The 22412-nt window shown below is 37.0% G+C and overlaps 1 protein-coding gene and 1 long non-coding RNA gene across 3 annotated transcripts; one reads left to right on the top strand and one right to left on the bottom strand.

Annotated features, from left to right (window-relative positions):
- Positions 1-543: 543 nt before the first annotated feature.
- Positions 544-14028, top strand: LOC124205250. Of its 2 annotated transcripts, XM_046602641.1 has the most exons (7): positions 544-1455; positions 2448-2477; positions 10827-11023; positions 11095-11258; positions 11383-11572; positions 12043-12249; positions 12369-14028. In XM_046602641.1, exons 1-7 carry the CDS (start codon positions 1070-1072, stop codon positions 12965-12967), a joined length of 1773 nt encoding a protein of 590 aa, XP_046458597.1. In that variant the 5' UTR covers positions 544-1069; the 3' UTR covers positions 12968-14028. The 2 variants fall into 2 exon arrangements, with proteins under 2 accessions (XP_046458597.1, XP_046458604.1); XM_046602648.1 differs by lacking the exon at positions 2448-2477 and having other exon boundaries at positions 545-1455.
- A 3595-nt stretch (positions 14029-17623) lies between these two features.
- LOC124202595 lies at positions 17624-18502 on the bottom strand. The gene is made up of 2 exons (XR_006878251.1): positions 18135-18502; positions 17624-18014 (listed from the first exon to the last, which is right to left on the bottom strand). It is a non-coding gene; the product is annotated as an uncharacterized LOC124202595 (long non-coding RNA).
- Positions 18503-22412: the final 3910 nt, after the last annotated feature.

Raw genomic sequence — 22412 nt, forward strand, 5'->3', positions numbered from 1 at the left:
GTCTGACGGCCCGCCCGCTTCATTCACTTATTCACTCATCTCCGTGGCTTGCCAAGACTAAAAACACGTTCAAGCCCGTTTTTTGTTTTTCCTTTTTTTCTCTTTTTTTTTATTTACTAGTTTCTCTCTCTCTCTCCTTGCCGTATCTTATATATTTCAACGCCCACTCACCCAAAAGAGCTTAAGCTCTGGCAAGGCGATAGAGAGAGAGAGAAGCTTTGGGCTGCCTCCAGCTCCATCACCGCCGCCAATATCACCAATACATACGGCCATACGCCATACCCATACAGCAGGCACACACGCAGCACGCACATCAAACACGTTCGCCTGCGTCTACACATACAGACCCACACAGCGACCAAACGAAAGCAAGCAACCTCTTCGGACTTGTGTGTGAGAGTGTGAATCTAGACAGAAACACACAGTACAGATATTCCTCTCTTTCCGTCATTTTTGTTTCCTTCTTTCTTTCCCATTCACCATCTCTTCTTCCTCCCCCCCCCCCTCTTCTTTTTTTCACTCCCTCCTCCTCCTCCCTCTCTCGGCTGCTGCCTGTGTGTGTGTCCCGGACCCCCTCAAGACTTTGCACCGGCCCGAAACGTCTGCCCGCCTTCAGTCCATCCTTCCGCCTCCACTTGAGCGCACGCCGTGTCTCACCATTCTCTCGCACTCCACCAGTCTCTATAGTCGGGTTTTGGCTATCGTTCTCTCCATTCTCACTCCGACTCCCGCCGTTTCCGCGCGGCGTTCCCCGAAAAAGTTGCGCCCACTTGCACCTCTCTCTCTCTTTCTCTCTCTCTCTCTCTCTCTCTATTGCATCTGATTTCAATTTTTTGTCACTGACGGTTTTCATTCGTTCATCGAAAGGCAACTTGTTAACTCTGACTGTCCATTCTATAGATTCCAACTCAGTTGAATTTCCTTGCATCTGGCTTGTCATTTCATTTTGGGTTTCAATTGCATTTAAAATTATATAGTTCCCTGCCGTTAATTGTTTCATTGGCTATTACTTTCGGTTGGACGTTTGATAAGCGCGATAAAAAGAGCTGTAATTAAAAAAAAAAAAAAAATGAAAACCTTTGTTTGTCCGATTGAGCGAGTGGCGGCTCGTCGATTGTTGATCTGTTTCGTGCTGGTTCATGTGCTGACGATGATCGAGTGTCTTCCGCTGTCCGGCACGGCTGCCGTCCCTTCTGCTTTGTCCTCGTCGTCGCCGCTCGGCGAAGACCTTCTTCGTCTCTTCAACGTCAGCAACGAAGATGTCGAAGCCTCTCGCCAAAAGCAGCTCGCCATCCGCCATTCCAGCAGTGTCAATCACCATAATTTCCCCGCCAACAGCCGCCAGCAACAACACCACCACCAACAGCATTCATCGTCGCATGCTGCTCATCCGGAAGTGGCGGTACCTGCATCCGCTTATGACGCTCAAATCAGCATCATTCATCAACGCAACAGGTAATAGCTTCTTAAAATTTTTGAAGCTTTTTTTTCACTTTGGTGTTCACGTTATTTTTGAATTCTCTAAAAATTCGATGGAAATGTGGGAGTATCACAATAATTTCGCGTAATTGGGCTCGAAATTAGGTGATTTACTCCTCATTTTGTTTCTATAATTTTTTTTGTTTAAATATTTACTGTTTTCTTTTGTTAACGGGGAAATTTGGTTTCGTGAGTTGCACAAGTAAATAATTCGGTCGCTACGATAGTTCAGCAATTAGAAATTCAGATTGGAAAATGATTGCTGCTTAGGTTCTAAATATGGTTACTACAGAAGTCAGTAATTTCTATTATTTTGTGTGATTGCTTGTTTAAGTTGCACTCCATCACCAAGACACCTACATTCGCTTTAATTAATTTTGGTTGATAGTAGTAATTAGTCTTTTGTCGTTTAGAGTTGATTACATTTCACCACTGTGTGGGTGGCAGTGTCTGATGGGTCTTTATTGCGGACTTCAATTGCATGAACGCTAAAGGCGCAATCCGTCACGTACAGGATATTGCTGACACGCAAACATTCCACACTGAATGATATTATAGTCTGCCAATCCGTATTTGCCGATCGAGTGGCGCAAGATATACGGTATTAGGTTGTTGCTGTAATATACATTTTTAGACTCTAGCTCGAATAATAAGGGATGTACTATGCATTATCAAGTTATCAGTATTTCATTTTATTGGGATTCTATAGATCAGTGCAAGTGTGTACATCAGATAAATTCACAAAAACATGATTATATTAATGACAGGCAGTAGACGTCAACTTTACGCAGATTCTATATTTTACCGTCACTATACAAATATGAAAAAAATACTTAATTTTGGGTTCCCAACGTCTTGCAGTAATGGCCATTATTTAATTAATAGTCGAAGTTTTTTTTTTTTATTATTCTCATTGTTTCCAAATTGGTTTTCTGTTGTTGTTGTTGTTTCCTTTTTTTAATTTTCAGATCAAATGTGGCTGTTAATATGAGCACTAGGTAAGGAAACATTGATGACACCACAATTCCCCATTTTGTAATATCCTCGAATATCCTGCATTCAGTAAAAACATTTCCACGTATTATCTATCTATAGTAGTAAAGTAGGCTATAACTACAAAATACCGCAGCTATTTTTTCTGCAGCTTTGCGTTTATACTTACATTTGACTTGCCTGTGGCGACCACTGATGAATGGCAACTCGTCGTTTCTCATCTAGTAAATGCAAAATTAATGAAATGCAATAATACAGTAACTTGTAAGCGAATGCTGAATGCTGCATTAGCTCCGCATTAGCTAATATTTTTACTAAAAGCTCAAATTTTTGCTAACGGACCAGTTTGCTTTAGCGAGGGGAGGTTATAATTTGTTCACCCGTCGCCTCGCATTTTTCATTTAAATAAACTACATATTTATAGCGTATGAATGACGCGCATGCCGTTGCCGGAAGTGTTGTTCAAAGTAGTTGGGCGCTATACTACCTACTTATCTTCCATTGCTATGTAGACATTTCTTGCTAAATTGTGTAGACCTATACAGTACCCTCACAAAGTTTGGAAACACGGCGAGTGTTTCCGCGCTTCTAACACGGCGGTTTACGGGCCAAAGTGTCTCCCTTTTTTCGCGATAACTCACGTTTGAGTTATCGCAAAGCAAATTTAAAAAAATCATCTTGGTGAGGAAAGAATTTCCTTTCACCATGATTTTTTTCAGATTTTAGTAAATTGAAGTTTATCCCCAAAGTGCTAGACATAAAGTTTGGAAACATCGGCGCGCTCGCCATATGTTTCCAAGCTAAAGTGTATGCTAGTTAAAAAATCATAAAAAATTGAAATTAATAAATTTTTACTTGAAACTTGCACCAACGGTAGACGACATAGTCGTCTACATTTCGACAAAGTTTCAAATTTTTTAAATGAAAAGCTGATTTTTGCCGATTTTTTAAAGAAAAAATGCCGATTAATTTGGAGAGAACAAAGGGGTCCGGTGGTTTTCCCTCTTCTATTCTTCCCTCGGGGCAGGATACGCACCACGCGACGTGAGAAGAAAAATTAACATTTAATAAAAAAATCGGCAAAAATCAGCTTTTCATTTAAAAAATTTGAAACTTTGTCCAAATGTAGACGACTATGTCGTCTACCGTTGGTGCAAGTTTCAAGTAAAAATTGATTAATTTCAATTTTTTATAATTTTTTAAAGTTGTTTCCAAACTTTGTGAGGGGACTGTATGTATTTAGTAATCTGTCTAGCCTTTAAATTGCGTTGGTAAATTTAGTCGCTGCGATGAAGGAATAAATGGGCAGGCTAGTTTTCCTCTTGAAGAACAGCCATGACTGCACTCACTTTATTTTGCCTAATATTTGTCAACCCACTCAAAACGCTGGTTGTTGCTCCGATTTTAAATTGAGATATTTCGTGCCCGGCGGTATATGAATAGACGGCCTACGAGTGAGCAAATCTATGTCTGTGACATTTCGCTTCGCACAGCGTGGCCCTCGTCTTTTTTTGTTGGCAGCTTTGGTTTGCGTCAATCCAGTCAAGTGGTCACTTTCAGTAGTGGGAGGGAAAAGCCATTCGGTAAATCGGGTCGATAATAATCACACCAAAACTCTTGACTTTTTGAGCGTCGTGATTTTTTGGCTTCTGGGCGTCTCTTTTTTTTTCGATGGTGGGCATGATGACTTACACCCCGATTCAATTGCTTTTCATTTTGATGCCCACAAATTGATTACATATTTGCTGCCTCAGTTTACGTAGGTGTCGATTAGGCTGAAGAAAGGCTTCACGGAATCAGCAGTGCGAAATTTATTGGGAAAACATAGATACTGTAGAAATAGTTTACTAATGTGAACCTTCGTGGGTGGGCATGCACATCAGAGTGGGTTTTCAGGCTATTGACTGCGATACAACCGGGAATGACCAGGAACACCAAATTGTCAAAGGCAATCGACGAAGCGAAAGAAAAATCCAAAGTGGAAGTAGTGGATCAAAACAAGTGATTCAACGAGATGGATGAAAAAGTTATATATTTAAAAGTGACATCCCAGCAAGTCCCACACAAGCAAAGCAGAATTTAGAACCGTGTAATCGCATGTAATCAGCCGAGTGTGCCAAGATCACCTGTTTCTGGCGTAATTATTCTTTCATGTTGGCTTTGGGGAAAAGGGAGAGCTATTTTTACGCGTTCCAAGGAATAGACTTAACATTTCATGACTAGGATTCAATTATAGAAATTCTCTTGAAGTGACGAGCATGGGTTTACACCCGAGGGGTGCTGTTTTCTACTGGCTAGAAATAGCAACAGATTATATTGATTTGATTTCGTGTTTGGCTCTGTCTTCCACAACACAAGAAAACCTGTCAAATTAATGATTGAAAATTATAAATAAAAAAAAGGTAATAATACAGGTTACAAGATTACACGCTCGTAACCAGATTACGCCTAGCCTACTGCAGTAACCAAGACCATCAACTAGCATCCATAACTCTTTTCTGATGAGTATTTTTTTATATACTGTATGTGTATCGAGAAAAGTCAGGCGGAGAGAATCATGTTAACGAATTACGGAGCAGTTTTGCATAGGCGTCATAGCAAAAAAAAAAAAAAATGAACAAGGGATTATTTAAATTTTATTTCCACAACCACAGCCTTGTCTTTTTAACAATGAATAACAATTTTTGCTGAATTTGTCACGTTTGGTTATAAGTTTCCATATATGTTAGAGTGCAAAGAGGAATGATAGACGTTGTATGAGGATTAAGGAAGGACGCCACGGGGCGCCCCTATGGGACATATTGTCGAGAGAAATTAACAGTACTCATACACAGCAGCACACTTAAAGCATATGCTTAATACTTTTAACAAGGTTTACAAACATGATGAAATCTGTAATGGCCTAGTCTCTAAATGTATTTAAAAAAAAAGGAAAACGCGGATATTCCAGTTTCTGAATAATCATTCCATTTCTAGAACCTATCCTGTTTCTGTGCTGTCTTCATACTGAATGAAATAATTGCTTACTTCTTCATTCCGTTCTTCATAATTGAGTTAAATTTATTATATAATACGCAACATAACATATTGCATCGCTAAAATTTTTATCATACGTGATCAAAATTTTTGATCAAAATTTAAAGAGGCAGGTGAGGTTTCAGGTTTATTCAGGTACACATTTTTCGCCCACACGTTCTACTTTGTGTTGTTTAATTTAGCTGGATTCAGTCTTTCCGGAAGTTATATCTTGTTCCTTTACTTTATTCTTTCGTCGTTATTTTTTTTTTACCCATCAGAATTCTTCCTTAATATTTTTATGGGGCTCGAGTTTTTCCACCCACTCCCCACCCCCGTGCTTTTTTGGTCACGTGGTGATGGTATAAACGAAATTTTAGAAGTCGAATGTTTGTTATTTGTAAGATTCCAATTCGCAAAGATTGCGCTGTCATGTTTTACAATCTTTTCTCACGCTAAGGCTATTCCCCGTAGCAAATAGATCTGTTACAAATTGCTGTTACGGTTCATTTTACATACAGTAGTGGACCCACTCTAAGTTTGGAAATATGACGAGTGTTTCCGCACTGTTAACACGGCGGCTTACGAGCCAAAGTGTCCCCTTTTTTTCGCGATAACTCGGATAACTCACGTTTGAGTTATCGCAAAGAAAAACTAAAAAATCCTCTTGTAGAGGGAATAACATGCATTTTTGGCGATTTTTTTTTAAAATTATATTTTTGTGTTTTTCTCGCGTCGCATGGAGCGTATCCTGCCCCGAGGGAAGAATACAAGAGGGAAAACCGCCGGACCTCAATGTTCTTCCTCATTCTTTTTCCTCCATTCTTCCCCCGGGCAAGGATTTCGCCCCTGCACCATCAAAATTAATCAACCTTTTTTATTTCAAAAATCGCCAAAAATCAGTGATTTATTTTAAAAAATTGAAACTTTGCCCAATTTGTCATCTACCTTTGGTGCAAGTTTCAATTTGAAATTTACAAATTTTAATTTTTGGCAATTTGTTAAGTGCCACACCCTTTAGTATGGAAACATAAGGCGGAAACGCAAATGTTTCCAAACTGAAAATCTATGGATTCGCGGGTAAAGTGCTATTCACAAAAATTTCAAAAAATCATGGTGAAAGCATGTTACTCCCTCTACAAGAGGATTTTTTAGTTTTTCTTTGTGATAACTTAAACGTGAGTTATCGCCAAAAAAGGGGAAAACTTTGGCCTGTAAGCCGCCATGTTAAAAGCGCGGAAACACTCGTCGTGTTTCCAAACTTGGGGTGGGTACTGTACCTGTGAACAGATCCGTGTCAGGTCTGATACAGTTCTGTTTCACAAGAAATTTATTGCCTTGATTTTGTCTGTTTTACAGATTTCGGTTAAAGTGTGTTTTTCAAACTTGTTGAACCGATCTGTTTTATCTCTCGAAAACAGAATTCTGGTGAGACCATTTTCCATATGTTTATGTGTTATTTGTTTTTACGGAGTAAAGCAGTTCTGGGACAGGTTTCAGGTCATTTCTCACATGTTCACTATTTTTTATTGTAATACAGCATCGACATGTTCCGTGTGTCTATCAAGCAGAAAGCAGGATTAAATAGAAAAATAAATATATTTTACTTAGGTTATAGTAGGGAATTGATGTTGTTTACCCACTTTATAGCACCGGACTAAAAGTATTTTTAACCTAAATAGATAAAAAACTTTGTAATTGGTGTAGGGCCGATCTCGGTCTTGTGAATAAGAGTAGTAGTCATAGGTTGCACGCAGTTTGGAGACACGCCAGACCGGTTATTGAATGTATAAGTGTACAAGTTGTATGATTTGATGATTATACACTATAGGTATACATATGACATTTACGTGATCATAAGTTAGTGGTCGTGATGCAGATGGGTATAGTACCCGAATAGGATATCAGGGGTTGATAGTTGAATTGATAGTTCAATACCAAATCACTCGGAAATTGTATCTTTTTTACTCGAAAATTTGTTTTTTCTCTTTAATAGTAATTTAAATTACAGATCTGTTACATACCTGCATTTTTTTACAGTTTGTAAGATTGTCCCATTTAAAACGATTTACAGAATCAACAGATCTGTAACAGACCTGAAACAAATTCTGTGTGCTACCCGGGTATTCATTAAAAAAAAATTAGTCGTGTGCGATCTTCTACGTTCAAAGGGAAAAAGAGACTAGAAATAGATACATTTTGTAGGTAAACTAGTGCTGAAAAATGAAGATAAAAGCCATACATTTCGGCCTCACACACATTTTCTAACTTTGCTGTGAAGTTATCGCAATTTTTTTTAAATTCCTCTGGTTTATATCCTATTGCATAGTGCATGCAAACTAGATACAAAATATATACTACCTAGTTCTAGAATAGTTGATGCCTTCATTTGTCAATAGCTATATGGGCGTATTTATAAATGTTTTACAAGTTGAGCAATACAGCGGCTTTGGCCAGACATCTTATTGGTATTCGGCGGGAAGGGGCTTGCAGCTTTAAGCTTCGAATGAATGAATAGATGGATGAATGAATCTTGTACTTACTTACTTGTACTCCTCCAAAGACGTTGAGACTGCATGAGGAAGACAAGGATTGATCAATCTGTGTAGTACAATGGGGAAAGCAACGCCAAAGAATGAGGAAAGGGTTGGTAGAAAGAGAAGGAGAAAAAGGAACGAACTAGGAGATCTTGGCTCTTTTATCAAATAGGGGGAAAATGTCAAAATGATGAAGATCTTACCATTTACGCACTTCTTAATTGTACGATTGACAATCTACACACAGCACTCGCAGACTGCTTTTTATCGCGTTAGTCAATGAATGTCTTATGTAGTTTATTTCCCTATTTCTAGCGCGGTGGCCAACACCTCTCCGCCAGCCTGGTGCAGCACACATAAAGTAGTCATGGTCAATGCCTGCATGTTTTCTGTATCCTTTTGTGGCTTTCCACTAGTTTCTCCCTAAAAAAGAGTAGCAATAATTACTTTCGTGCGTGGTACGATTAGATGTTTGTGAAAAATACCGATACCAAAAATACCAAAAATCTCTCTCCCCCTTCTTTCTCTCAAGCGTCTCGACACTGCCTTCACTATATCTAACGGAAGTCGTGAAATGAAAGTGTGGTCAAGACCAAAGAGAATTTGATAGGGAAGCATTTCACAGCTCCTCTACCTCTATATTATTTATTGAGTTATTCCTCCCACATAGTGTTTACTGTAGTGTAGCACAGTACTCGTTTTTTTTGTGTTGCTGACCCTCACCCCTTCTTCTTCTTCTTCATTTTTCTTTTGGCTTACCAAAGATCCATAGACTTTTGTTTTCATCTTCATCTCTTTTGGAGAAGTGCGAAGTGTTGCTGACACTGTCATTCATTCCCCTTGCTCTTTGCCGGCTGGTGGTGGCGGGTGTCTGCATTCCTCATCTCCTCTAAACCCCCTCCATCTGCCATCACATGCCCCCTTCTTCTTATTTCTCCTCTTCTGCTCTTTCTGTTTTTCTCCTTCTTCTTCTTGTGTCTTCGCTTTTTCTTCTTCTTCTTTTTTTCTTCTTCTTCTCTCCACCTTCTTGGCATTTGTAACGTCGCATGTTTTCGGGTTTGAAACCGTGCTCCTCTTGGTTCGACGAAAAGTAGCATGTCTGGACCGATATAAGTCTGTGCGTCATAGAATGGACGCGTCTGTGTTTACATTACGTGTTATGTGCCGTGTCTGTGACGGAAATCGGAAAAAAGCAAACCGCTCCAAGTTTTTCCTGTCTGGAACTGCCCGACTGTGAAGACGCATGCACGAGCCCTTCTCGTGCTCAGATAGACTTTTATGAAACGCTCCACGTGTTCCATTTTCCAATTGTGTCCTCTCATGACATAAAAAATGTCTCATGTCTCAATTTCCCTAATTCTCAAATTTCCCTTAATTGACCAAATGTTCCGACACAACAGTACAAGGGAAAACGTCATATGAGGAAATGGTAGATTTAAACGCCTTGCAAAAGTGTTGCACAGGAAAAGAAAAAAAGGAATAGGTTTATTTGAAGCAACTCAAATAGTTAGTGTGTGTGATGATTTGTTTTTGTCGTCTCAAAAATATATGTACGAGCGAAACCAAGATATTTGTACTTATAAGTCAACAATTCGTTGGCGGCTCAAGTGTACTGTCGACACTAAAAAATGATAACGAATGGAAAAGCGTGTTATTATTAATGCTAGTCTGTAATACGATCTCTGTTATTGTTATTTTTGCATATTTAGTAATAAGACATCCAGATTTAAGAACATAAAGCTGTCGTATATGCTGAAAGAGAATTTACTTCTTTTAAATATCATTTCTATGTGAATAATTTTCCGTTACTCGGTGACCAGCATGTATTTTTGTATTTTAGTTATTCATCCACTTGCATGCCGTTAATGTTAACAAAAAGAATCAAGAAAGACGTAAAGAAATTCCGTGAAATCTTGTTCTACCGAGCAACCAAATTATTACCTCTACTTAAAAGAAAATCAGAAAGTAAAAAAATTACTTTGTGATTGCTGTTGTTCTATTTTGGTGTTTCATCTGCATTTATGAAACTCGTTCGTACACGCTCATGAAATAAGGAGTTCAACATAAATAGACAAGAGATGAGAATACATGGCCCACTCAGGCGATATGAATCATACATTAACGATTGCCCAGTGGAACAATCAATCCGTCAATCTTCCTGTAGCCAATCTTAAAAAACAAAAGTTTTATCGTGTGAGAAGTAAACAAAAAAAGGTTCAGAATAAATTCACACTCGCCGTTAACGAGTTGTACCCCAAGAGCCGCGACCAAAGCTATTTCCACAGATAATTATTTTTCAAGAATTTACTGTTACGGGAATTAAATTTCAGCATTATTTATAGATTCTCTCATGTACTTGTATTATTCATTATTTTTCCTCAGTCTTATTTTCTTTGTTTTTTTTAGGGGAATGTTTCATACGCTTGCATGAATATATTTTGTATTCGGTCCCAAAGTATGAAGGCTAGATATGAAATATATGATCAAAACTATACACAAAGACAGGGAATGTCTAGAAAATATCGTAGACCTGCATAGTAACATTCTTCTTTAGTTTGCATTTTGTCTGTTCTTAGTTCTTACCTTGACCGCTTTTTCCATACCTTTTGAACGGTTTCATGCTCCAACAATAAACCAATAGTCTGTTATTAACTTTCACTTAACTCTTTTACTATTTTATTCCGCATTGTTAATCTACATTAATTTTTCCCTGCTCGATTTTTTTTTTATTTAAAAAACTTTTCCAATCTTTTAAATTGAACTATTAATTTTAAACATTTGATTCGGATTGATGATTTTTAGGTCGGCTCTTCAACGTAAACAAGAAGTGTTCCGAAATGTTCTGGGTTTTGTTAACCTTAATGGTCGTCCTCAAATTCCGGCAATACCGGGAGGGACATTGCCCGGTGCTCCCCCAATTCCCCCTTTTTTCTCTCCGTTCCAACGCCCTGAAGCAACAGTCGACCTCTACGAACGCACTCGTTACCTGCAACCATCATGTATGATGAATGAATTTTGAAGAGCAGTTGATCACAATTTATTTCTCTGTTTTACGTTTTCATTGTCACAGGTGACGGGCCGAAACACGCGGATGAAGAAATCTGGTCGTCAGGATCCTCATCACCACTGTCATTTCATCTGTTCTTCAATCTAAGCGGGATCCAATCTCAGACTCGTAATGGGTTCCAACTTTTTGTCACTGGGGCTAAGTTGCGTCTACTTAAATTCGTTGAGGTAGGTGAAACAATATGATTGACAAATCAACAGGCAACTGTGCCTGAACTGGGCCTGAACTGGGAATTATTTTTATAGATTGTATTCTTGTTTCTGCTGCTAACTTTCATATTTTTTTTGCCAGGGAGAGGCGTTTCCTTCAGTCAACCTCGGCCCAGAAAAAGCAGATACAAGCTCAGGATTCGTTGGTCTAGAACAACCTCTGCAAATGCTGAAAGCCGTACCATTTTTTGACACCCCATTGCAGCCTTCGGACGAAGAGAAAATTCGCGTCTCGGTTCATAATTATACTCGCGCTCTCAAACGAAACCGTGGTACATATTGCATTTCTTTTTTAAATTAAATAATTCGTGTTAGGCATAACTTTGCAGACGAGCGTTAAAAACTGTACAGATAGGAATAAATTAATACTATAGGCTTTCCTGTTTGGGAATAACAATAGAAATGCTACGCAATTCGTTACATTGTAATTCTTTTCATTTTTACATTTTCATACTTCTGGGAAACTACCAAACTCATTTCGTTACTCGGGATCGAGGCGGTGTACCATAGTTTGAATATTTAAATGAATTTCAATTCTCCGGCGGTTTTTTTAGGTCGTTCTATCATGAAAATAGACCGAAAAATTAACACAGAATAATCAATCAAAATCCCGTGAGCTTTAAAACATTTGATGGTCGATATATTTTTATTCTTAATACATTTATTAATATGCAATGCTATTATGATTTTCTACTAACGAAAAATAATCATTTCTCGTTTCCATTTTTTGCGATACAAACAGTCCAGAAGAAGAAGTTGTTAGACTCTCAAATGGCTATGGCCAAAGAAGAAAACTTTATGAAGCTGGACATTAAATTGGCCGCTCGATGGTGGCTTGCTCCAGGTGGCCGTAACTTTGGACTGGCGATAGAAGTAGAAGACACAGATGGTCAGCGCAAGCCAGTTACTCGCTTTTTCCGACCACGTAACTGCTCTTCTGAAATTGAAGGTAACAGATCATCGATTTTTGTTTGTTGTTGATTTTTTTGTGCCACACAGATCCCCATTTGATGTACGGAGGGATATCCTATTAAAATAGCATATATGACTTTACCTGTTTGCGCACAGGTTCCATCCGATCCGACGAAATTTTAGACCCAACAAACGTCGTTTCGCCTGTTCTTGAGCTGACAGTCATTGAAATGCCCGAAGGTAGGAGTGTGTTCGAGATACCATCAAGTGTCATCAAAGGCCGATTTGAAGAAACGGAAAGCGTTGGAAGTGAATATATCGACACACTGAGTGAAATAATGGAAGAGCCGACATTGCGAAAGCATCGACACCAGCACTCGAGTCGTATTATTCACACTTCCCAGGAAGAGCAGGCGGACGAAGCAGTTTTCCGAATAAACAACAAAACATTGAAGAGTGACTTTGCGTCCAGCCCCACCACAGTAGGGAAGCACAGGACTTCACATCGCACGAGCAATCAGACACCAAACCATCGTCCGACCTTATCTCCAGTACCGACCTTAGCCACTCTGGAAGATCATGATCTTTTACGAGAGATTGAAGAAGAAGAAACGATTTGGCCCGAGGTTGACGAGTCACGCAACCTGTTACGCTCTACCAGCATTTTCTTGCAGAGAATGATGCAACAGCCACCACAACAGCATAATTCGAAGATGACACATTTTTCCCGGACTAAAGACAACAGAAAACAATAGATATCTAATTCACTTGATTCCCCAGTGACTCGAGACTCGATTCTAGAAAGAATGATAAAAGAACAAAAAGAAAATAGAGTTTTTTTTTGGAAAGCGCCATGTAAAAATATAAATTAGACTTACTGGGATGGGAATCCTGGTATCCACTATCGAAAAAAATCCTCACATCCCACTCCTCGCCTGCCTGCTTTAGAACGTTCCCGTCTTGTCCCATACCTCTTAGAAATCATATCCCTTAATCAGATACCCAAGTTTAAAGTTCCATGTAAAAAAATACAAATACAATAGTAATATATAAGTAAATAATAATAATAACAATAATAATAAATAAAAATAAAAATAGATTTTAATTTGACTCGTTGTAACCGATTTGTCGACTATGGTTTATCTTTTGCCCATACCATGTAAATCAAATTTTTTTTCGAATGGCAAAATAAGTGTCGCACTTACTACATTAACTAAAACTACCATCTGCGTCCTAGACTAGATTGCAACTGTTTAAAAACCGTGGCCAACCATTCCTTACCTAATAGGTATTCTCTCAATATTTTAAAACCCAGATAGTCTCGCGAATAGATTATGCCAAACGCCATTGATGGCTAAGATTTGACGATTTATTTTCCCCAATAGTTCATCATTCTTCATTATATTATGATATTCTCGACATTAAATATCTGGTTTGATTTGTTATTTTGTAATGCCATAGAGATAACGTACAACCCTAATTGCGCTGTACTGAAATTGAGCCGCTTCTGTACCACACTATTTCATCTCATCTACACTCGCCACAGCCTTTTCAAATTTATCAATTGAACAGATGTTGGCTATGTACATATGTCAAGAAAATAATTTGCGAACAAGGTATTGCGTGTTGCCCTATGATAATTTATATACAAAACTTAAAAAGATTAAATAATCCAAATCGATTTAATGAATATTGTCTCTTCAACGTTACGTTCTTGTAAAACTTCTTTCTTTCACAATCCCCTAGTTCTTGTTACTTATTTGATATTGTTGTACGGTATTTTTATGTGAATAAACGTCAAAACCTACACTTTAAATATTTAAAACAATCATTAAAACTCTTACTAATTCCTAAAAAAAGTAATGTCTGTCTTTTGGGTATTCTGGGAAACTCAAAAGTCTGTGTTTTGTGTGAATCAATCTAAATGGAATTATGGAGTAACAGCCACAATCTTCACTCTTAAGAAGCAATCTATCCCTCAAGTGTCCTAAGTCCCCTCTTTTTGGTGTAGGATTTTTCTGGAAAAGAATCCCGAAAGGACTAAGGCATTCCGGAATGGGTTAATTAGTTATATATAAAATAACACATTGTGTTTATTTCGAGAATTTGATTGATCAAATTGCAATCGAAAGATTTCGGGATTCGTTTCAAATTACTACCTAGTTTTGACAAATAAAAATTGATTCGGCTTTTTCTTTGGTATAATACCTCTCCCTTAAAACCACTTAAAACCACAGGTCCATTTCACGATTTCATTTTGTGGAAAAATAGCTAGTAAAATTTGAAACCAGGTTGCCAACAATAATGTAAAAATTGCCATTCGAATTTGCAGTCGTAAAAAATGCATAGAGAACTTTATTGCTTCGTCTTCTTGTAACGTGTTCTTTAAAACCTGTAACCAAAATGGTTCTGTCAAGATTTGAGATTTGACGTGACCATATAAAATTGTTGACTACAACTCCGGGGCTGTATATAAAGGGGAGGATCGCCTGTCTCAAGGCAAGTAGATCATGGTAGGGTTCACAGAATTATACCTGGTTACAGCAAGAATTCGTCCAACAAATACAAATTAGCTTAAAGTTTTTAAGATGATTAGCACTTAATCGCGGTACATTCAACAATGGTAAAAAAGCCCATAAATTCTGCGTTGAGTGATGTTATTTGCTACGTTACTTTGTTTAGTTGCAATTAAATAAAATCTAGAAATATATTTTGTGGGGAATTCTGGTAAGGCATAAAAGGAATATTTTTGACAGTCTAGAACCAATAAGCGTGGCTTAAGCAGAAAATTTTTAACGTCACTTAGTCGCACAGTAGTCGAGTAGCAAAAAAGTTAAACTGTTTCTTAACTTTATTTTTTTCTCAACCTTTGACGTCTTCAAATTTTTAATAATACCATTCAAAAGAGAGTAGATTTCTCGTTCTAACGGTACCAACTTTTGTATTAAAAATTACTTTTTTAGATACCATAAAATCAATAACACATTTTTTCCAAAATACCACGTCATCTTTTTAGAGACAGAGAAAAAAGGCGTTTTATTTTCATAATAATATTTAAATAATAAATAAATAATAATATAAATAATACTTTAATGAAATTAAATTTTGAGTCCTTGTTCTTTTTTTCGAGAAGAGCAGGACGTACTTTATTCGATATGATTTTTTGGACACCAAACCAGTCTAACAATTTTAAGAGTGATCGTTGCATCGATGCATCGAAGTTATAAATGCATTTTTATCATAGGACGGCCAAGATATTTTATGGTCGACGGCAACATTTTACTGTCTATTTCAAATATCTCGACTTCCACAATTAATCTTCTCTATTTCTTTGGACGCGATGTTAGTATTTTTCTTAGCAGTCCACAAGTAGACTTTTTTAAAAGTAAACGTAGTTTTTGCATTAAAGGGTGTTGTCGGTTGGGTAGGTGTGTTAGACGAAGGAATTCTTTGGTGTGTAGAAGTTGGCTGCAGCCCATTTGAAACGAATCTTTGTGCTATTTTCCTAGTACAAAATTGATAGTGCACAAACAGTAAAATGTTTGATTATCATGTAGGGTTAATAATCAATGAAAATTGTCTACTTCAATTCAAGGAAATAACTTCTGGAAAAAAATGTACGAGCCTAGTCTCCTTCGAAATAGCACTGTCATCGTCACTAATTTCGCAAACAGACGACAGTGCCCAATACTGAATCAGACACAGGTTCCACTCAGACAGACAGTCAGTACACAAGAACCTACAGGAATAGAGGGGGGTTCATTTTATATATGGATTCAATGTGGCTTTAATATTTTGTCATACGTCTTTAATAGTCGTCAGCTTAGCGTCATTTCTTAGGATTATTTCGACTATGGGGCATTCAAGCAAAACCAATCGTGACAATATTATTCATTACCAACTTTCGTTTTCAACAATGATTGTCCTTCAGAACTTCAGTTTAGTGGTTGATTATTCTCTTTTCATAGTGGATGTTATGCTTCATATTGATTGCCATACATCTCGGTCAAAACCAACAATGATCAAGGTAATTCGGCAAGACGTTTTTTTCGTGTCCAAGTCGTCCAAAATAATGACCCAATCAAAAATTTTGGTCAACTTGGCATTTGTCAAAACTTAAATGTAAAAAAATTGGGCAACTCGAGCAAATGCAGTTTAAATATTTTTTTTATTATAAGACCTTAGTGACGAAAAATGACAAGAAAAACTCGGTGAAAAATATGCAAGACAGAAAGGCGGAGTAATTTCATGTATAAATGTATAAAAATTAATAAGTTATCGAAATTGCAGTAGTCTGGATCCAATCTTTGATAGACTAATCTACATTTTTGTAAATTTAAATTACCACAACGAACTTAGGAAAGTTTTTAAAGTAAATCCTTTGTTGCACAAGGTTCTTCCAACTTGATACAAAATATTGCCAAGTAATTAGATTGAAAGAATTCTTTGTTGCAAAAAGACCATTGCAACTGCGATCCATGTTCTTTATATAAATTATACACGCCATTCCCAAGAAGACATTGCAAACAATGAAACCCACGCTCTTTGATAGTCAAACCCGGAAAAACTTCTCGTAATGCCCACATACATTTTCTTGAAGTCGCCCATAACTTCTTGCAAGGCAAATTATTTTAATGAATGTCATCTTTTATAAATTCCAAAACGGCTTTTAACCCCCCCCCCCTCACTGCCCTTCTGCTCATGAGAACCTAAGGCAAAGCCATTTGCTTTTATTCGTACTACTTTTTCTTGGCATTCTAAACTTTAAGAAAGACACGGATGCCAAAAGTTGCATTGGCTTTTTGACGACGAGTCTCGATGCACCGTTAAGGTACCATCTCTTCATCATTCGCCTTAGCAATTGCAATTGTTTTCATACTTGGCAAAGACTATTTTTTACATATGGCGATATTAAATTTGCATATACAAAATGGGCAGAATGAGAAAAAAATTATTGTTCTCTAAGGCGTAATTCGAGAGAGTAATTGCCAATCGTTCACCTGCTATAATAAATAAAAAGCGAATTGTGAAAATTATTATTATTTAAATAATCCCACATAAAGAAATTGGTCTGCGTAAACTTTAAAGGTTAACCCTTGCGATGATATTGAGAATAAATTGAATAAACTTATTCACAAGATTTATGACAAAATGTTTACCTCCTAGAATGCTTTGAGACTCATTCATGTCCAAATGTTAAATGCTTTAACACTTTCTTTATTTTCCTGTGTATTATAAATCCGAGTCTATAACCGACTTGTATGTAGACTGATGTTAAAGGGGTAACTAAAATAATTCTTTGGAAATTAACATAAAAAAACATTTCTTGTAAGCTCTAATGTGGCCAAGAGTAAGACTTAATCAAACATTATAGCCGTGCTTTTGTCCTAAATAAAATTTAACGCATTCCATTCTGTTTCAGAATTTATATTACTTAAATACCATGAAACCACAAGCAATATTACACTTTTATTGTTTCAAATAAATACTGAGACATCGAATAATAAATAAGAACAGCAGATATTTGAAAATTCTGCAATTCTTGTTTTTAGCCGTTGTCTTGACTACGGAGCAGTTTTATCAATGCTACAGACAAGCAATCAAATAAATATTATTTTTCCAAACATATTAACCAAACAGCCATCCAGGAAATCTATTCCTCTTTGCCATCATCTGAGATTCAACGTCACGACTGAATCTAGTTATGCGATAATTGATAATGGGATAGTTTTCCGTGTACTCATGTTGTGCTGATACCAATAGTACACATACGGCAACGAAGACAAAAAGAATCAACATACCCTATTAGAGATCAAAAAATTATTATTTGTTGTTACAATATAGCTCTAATAATGGAATTAGGTATATAAATTCTTATATCTATGACAATAATTAAAAGCGAAAAATTTTCTAGTCAGTTACCTTGATCATGTTGAAATTTTTTGATTATTTTCTTCTGTTTAGTTGATTAGTATTGCTAAGCCAACTGATGTCTGGTGATGAAAAGCGAAATTTTACGCTCTTTATATACACATCGCCGTTAACGTATCACCCGCACAAACCCTTTCTCTCATTTTAAGTGACAATTATTTGATTTTTTAAGGTCTGGAATTTCCAAGTTAGTTGAAGGACAATGGGATTACCCAACAGATATAGTCAATTGCTGAATGCAACTACGAACCTATGTTAGCGATATTGTGACGTAGTAGTTGTTTATCTTTCAAACCTGTTTTGAAATGAGTGACCCACTTATTTGGGTTTTCCCAATATGCTGTTTGAACATAGACAGAACTACATTTAACTCCAATTGAAGAAATTGTAGTATCATCGTACATTTTTATCAAACTAACTACCTACTATACCCAAAAATCTTCAAGAAAACCTATTTTGGCATTATGTCTTATCACTGAGCATACAATTCAATCTTAGGTGAACCGAAGGTTTTCAGTTTCCGTATTTGAAACCGCTTTAAGGCAAACTTAGAGGTTGCATATTTGGGGAAAATTTCGCAAATCCGATGTCATTATAAATATACCACAAAATAGATGAAAATATGCTTAACTTAATGAACACTTAACACACAACTTAATGAAAGACAAGACATAATTCGAACTTGTTTTTACTTAACCAGTCCTCATTTTTTAAAACCCGCTTTGACAAAAAAGCCGTAGCTTTTCCAAACGGAAACGTTGCATTACCTACCCAGGTATTTAGAATTTCGTTTTACTTTTCTAGTTAGTGATTTTACATTGCATCTAATGTTTCAGTGTGATTAACTATTTTGAATATTCACTGATGCGATGAGTTTTTCTTCCTTTTACTTTTTCAAAAATGAATTTCCTAAAATTACGGCTTTAGACTGCTGCATTGCTGATTCGATTAACAATCTTCGGAATTCTGCTCGAAGAAAAAAAAACAGGAGAGATATTGGGAAATGACAAAAAGAAATGAAGAATGTGTTAAATACAAACGAGTCAGAAGAGGCCCCATTTATGCAACTGGTTGTAATTCATTCCATTTAAAATCACTGTGGAATTGTTTGTATATTTGGAATAAATTTTAACACAATTTTCAGCTTCAGTATATTTTCTACCTAGATTTATATTCGTCCACCCTTAATTTTGAAATTGATTGATACTATTTGCTGGCGGCTTGTCTCTGAAAAATTTAAGTCTGACATGGTGTAAAAGTCACCATTTGAAAATTGAATTCGTATTAAATGCATATGAAACAAATTGCATCTTCTGCTTGACACGTGTTATTTAATTTTTGAAATATTACCAGTAACCAAAATGACCCAGCCTACATTCAGGCAAGGAGGGTAAGAGGTGACTCAGCTACAAGTCTCAAGGCATGGAGCTTCATGGAACAAGTGGCCTTCAGGCTGGGCTCCACAAATACCATTTCTACCTATTAGCCACAGAAAGAATTCCTCCTATGAATACATATTCAACATTATTCGTTTTACACACTGCTGGTGCATTCGTCAGAGTAAATATCAAAGTTTTACTCAGTTGTTAAACACAAAGTTTACCTTCAATACTTGTTTCAGACCAGGGTCATCACAAGCCTTGGATGGGGAGCTCAAAGAGAAACGCTTCTGTCCAAACCTAGCGTCTGGTTCTTATAAGGAACCGAGGGCAAAGAAGGCAAAACCAAAATAATAGAAAAAGCAATGTGAGCTTTTCAAATCAAATTGCAATTAGCATATGTGGACGATTGACGACTTTTAACAAATGTCCGGCTTGAGTTTGTTCCAGTCCCCCCCCAAACGCGTTGCAGACAATTGCCCCCAACCAATGCCTCCCGAAATTCATTAATTAGTCCCACCACAGAAAAATACCCGGTATTTAAATCAAATAGCTTGATTAAAATTATAGAGAGGGTGGTGTGATCACCCCATAGGATTTGGCCATAAGATTTTGTCCTCGGTTATGCATACTTATGGTAGTGACACTTCTTTTAAAAGAAGAACAAAACCAAACAGTGTTGCTAAAAAAAAAACAATAATTTGAATTTGTAATAAAAAATTTTCATTGAAAAATAGAAAAAACCCGGAAGAAGAAGCACGAAGGAAAACTTCGACTCAAACCCAAGACTTCAGAAAGGGTATATCCGCCCGAAAAAACTTAACATCGACAAGGCCTCGGCATTACTCTAAATGAAAGCATGCGAAATATTCGGAAAGAGGCTAATTCTCCAACCATTGCCCATCTTAATTCCATCCCTTTGCCGGCCAATGTTACAATTAAGACGTCAGACAAGGACGTTTTGGCATCTTAATCGGGAATACATCAAATATCCAGGAAGGTGTCCACAGCTGACTAGAAGTTGGCACACAAAGCAAAAACAAACATTGTTTTTTAGACCTTAATTTTACATGTAAGAACTTGGAGAATCACTGTAAAAAGCGAATCCTGCTTTACATGTCTTCACTGGATGCGACTACACCCCAGCTTTTTCAAGAAAAGCCAAAACTCGTCCTTTATCCATTCTTGAACAGAATATTAAATTTCAAGAAGCGTTTTCTCGCTGGGTCAAAATAAGATTATAAAGAAAACGCGCTCAAGATTATAGAGAAATATGTTTCATGGCGAATGATGACGAGTCAGATGGTTTCTTGTCCGTTTACGGCAAATTTACGAAAATACGCCGTCAGGCTTACAAATCGCTGTCTGATTACATTAAAGCCTCAGAGTTTCATGCCTGATTTTATCTAAACTGATTCTATTTAATATTATTTAAATTTTAAGCTTAGTTCTTGAGTTGATTTTTATGAGGTAAATTTTCGAAAAAATCGATAATTTTCCCGATTTTTTATCTCTTTCTGCACCCAAACGCCCCATCACCCATCACCCAAAAGTTATGCTTATGAGGTAAATCTCTTTCATTGTGGCTCCCGGACTACACTTTTGATACTATACTCTCTCAGTGAAGCTACATAAACAAGACTTGTTTGTGAAAATTGCACTTACATACACAATATACACAAACATAACACGCATAAGAGACCTTAATAATGAAACGAATAAAACAAAATGTTGCAAACATACAGAAAGATGTTTTAAATAATGGAAGATGATGGAGATGAACCAATCTCAACTTCCATGAAAATGAGAAGCAAATCTTGACATCATGGCATAATTTTTTATTTTGCCGGATCGCGCTTTTCCTCTTCTCTTTTGAGTACCAATCTATGCTTCTCTGCGAATCCCAAGGCCGCATGATATGATTTTATTTTCATATTTCAACCGTTAATATCTCGGAAAAAAAGCCACAAATAATGAAACAGTTTTGGATAACTGTACGTAGAGGGGGAGATCACCCAGCCGCCAGCGCATACACAACCAGTCAACCATACACAATTTGTATGCGGCGGCGGCTGGGTGAACTATAGCGTAATCGGTGATTTTGAAAAACTGAATAACTTAATAATGCTAAAACATATTGGCAAACAAATTTTACAATCTTAAACGTTATTTTACTATTTTTGTAGACCAATATAACCATTTCCGTACATAACGTGGAACAATGAATTTACTTAGGGACTGTCCGCCATAAGGGCTTTTGTAAACAGCTTTCGGTGACTTGACAGATGTTAAGCATAGTCCCTCACGATTAATTGTATTATAAGAACATCGTTCATCCCATCATCTTTAAACTTAGCAGTATGATTATGAAGATGATCAGGAACATTTTTTAGTTGTAAAAATAATGTTTTTCCCGTAAATTCATTAGATTGTGCTACTTTTTCCAAATTTTATATTTTATATTGCTGCATGTTTGTTGAAATAGTAAATATTAATATTTCCAAAAAAGGTTTTGATTTTTAAAAGGGTCTGTTAGGGTGGTATCCCTCATATTGTCATCCTACACCGTCATCCATCGAAAGGGAGAAAAGGAAAGTATGAAAAAAGGGGGCTCCGGAAGTATTTCCAAGTAGTTCTCCCCCTTCAGGGCCGGCCCAACCGCTAAGTAAGGCAAAGCTTCCGAAGCTCGCCGAAAGGAGCAGCGCAGTCAAATTCGTCGTCTTAGGAGGGGGAAAAATGTCGACTGCTGGACTTTACACAGAGTAACCCATCTCCTTATCTCTTGTTGCTCCCAAAAAGGGGTTATGATTAGCAATTTTATGAACGGAAGTAAGCGAATGGCAACTTGGTATAGCGGATTAGCGTTGGATTCTCATGTGATTAGTCGTAG

This window comes from Daphnia pulex, chromosome 2 (genome assembly GCF_021134715.1).
Source record: "Daphnia pulex isolate KAP4 chromosome 2, ASM2113471v1".
In the NCBI taxonomy this organism is placed as follows: Eukaryota; Metazoa; Arthropoda; class Branchiopoda; order Diplostraca; family Daphniidae; genus Daphnia; species Daphnia pulex.